This window comes from Parus major, chromosome 23 (genome assembly GCF_001522545.3).
Source record: "Parus major isolate Abel chromosome 23, Parus_major1.1, whole genome shotgun sequence".
NCBI lineage: Eukaryota > Metazoa > Chordata > Aves > Passeriformes > Paridae > Parus > Parus major.
Genome location: NC_031791.1, coordinates 235,556 through 237,093, shown reverse-complemented (window position 1 = coordinate 237,093; position 1,538 = coordinate 235,556). Strand labels below are relative to the sequence as shown.

The window sequence follows — 1,538 nt, the reverse complement described above, 5'->3', positions numbered from 1 at the left end:
GGGATTGAGGGGTCACCCCTGGGATCCCTCGGGGATGTTTGCATTTCAGTCAGTCCTTGCCTCATGCTGCACAGGCTGTGCAGTCTGGAGTTGGGGTTTATCTCTTGATCTGAGAGCCACCCTGAAGGTCACTCTGAGGTGCTTTTAAGGGCATTTCTTGTTTGTGATCTGGGTGATCCCAGAGGTGTTTCCCAGCTCTCCTCTGATGCTGCATTTGCCCAGGCAGCAGCCACAGTCCTGTCCAAGCCCCGCTGGCAGACACAGGCTGATCTAACGTGTCAGATGGGCTGCGAGAGACCTGGATTATTGAAACTGAAAACAGCTACAGGCTGCTTCCTTCCTCCTTCACAGAAGGGAAACTGGACTGTAAGCAGGGGCCAAACCAGCCTGGGGCACACAGCAGCACTTCTGAGAAGGGAGGAACAGGCTCATTCCTGGAGTCAGGAACATGCCTGTGTTGGGGATGGCTCCTCTCGTCACCAGAATCGTGGTGTTCCTTTTGTCACCGGGAAGAAGTGATCTTACCTTGCCAAAAGAGCCCTGTCCCAGCACCTTCAGGAGCTCAAACTGCGAGGGATCAGCCTTCTCAGAGCCCTCCTTCACATGGTGTGTGATGTTGATTTCCTGCACCACACCTTCCCCCTGAAACAGAGGGCAGGGACTCCTGAGCAAGGGGAAGCAGAATTGTGGGGTTCTGGATGAAGGAGGGCAGCTCCAGACTCACAGGAGCCACATCTGAGAGAAGCAGGAAGCTTGGAGCTCGTCACAGCTATCGGCATCTGCAATCAGTCAGGGCAGGGAGCACCAGCTAAACACAGAGCCCTCCCTCCAACCACAGGAGCTGCTTTCAACTGCATTTCAGAGGAGTGCACCTTCCTTTCTGAGGCACTGCTAGCAAAAACAGGAGTGTTTATGCCACTAAAAATCCCACAACACAAAAAATACGGCACTGTTGTCAAAACAGGGCCAGGGCTGGCAAAAATCAGACATGTTGGAGCCCATCTGCTCAGCAATCTGAGCAACTCTGCAACATAAGTCTTAGTGCATCTTCAGCACATACAGATGATGCTTTAACAGACTCCAGCCTTCAAGAAGATTGAGGGGAAGCCAAGGTCCCTGGCACATGTTTTGTTTAAAACACATTATTTTACTTCAAAAAAAAAATAAAGAAGAAAAAATAGATTTAATCAGCATAAATAGAATAAAGTCACCAAGGGAGCTGGGCCAGCACAGCCACAGACCCTGAGGTGATGCTGAAACACCTCCTATTCCCTGTAAAACTTTTGGACCCAAAGGACAGCAATTATGTTCAAAATGCATGAAACTCTGCTGGTGCTGGCCCTGGGGAGCTGTGGCCAGCAGAGACTGCAGAAAGCTGGAACTACAATTCCCTTTTTTCCCTTGCAGAGTTGGGAGAAAAAACTTCCACTTTGTTTTCTAGAGCTGTTCAGACACTTGGTCTGGAACCAGCTCATCAAAGCAGCTTTTAAAGGTGGGCAGAGGCAGGTGCCAGCCCTGCCTGTCCTGCCCAGCCCAGG

General features: G+C 50.8%; 1 protein-coding gene across 1 annotated transcript in view; it reads right to left on the bottom strand.

The window, feature by feature from the left end:
• The window catches only part of RPS6KA1 (ribosomal protein S6 kinase A1), a 24,425-nt gene that overhangs the window by 16,666 nt on the left and 6,221 nt on the right, over window positions 1-1,538 (bottom strand). Inside the window, exon 4 of the mRNA XM_033519631.1 lies at window positions 526-642. Within this exon, the coding sequence (XP_033375522.1) occupies window positions 526-642 (117 nt within the window). The remainder of the gene's footprint in view (window positions 1-525; window positions 643-1,538) is intronic.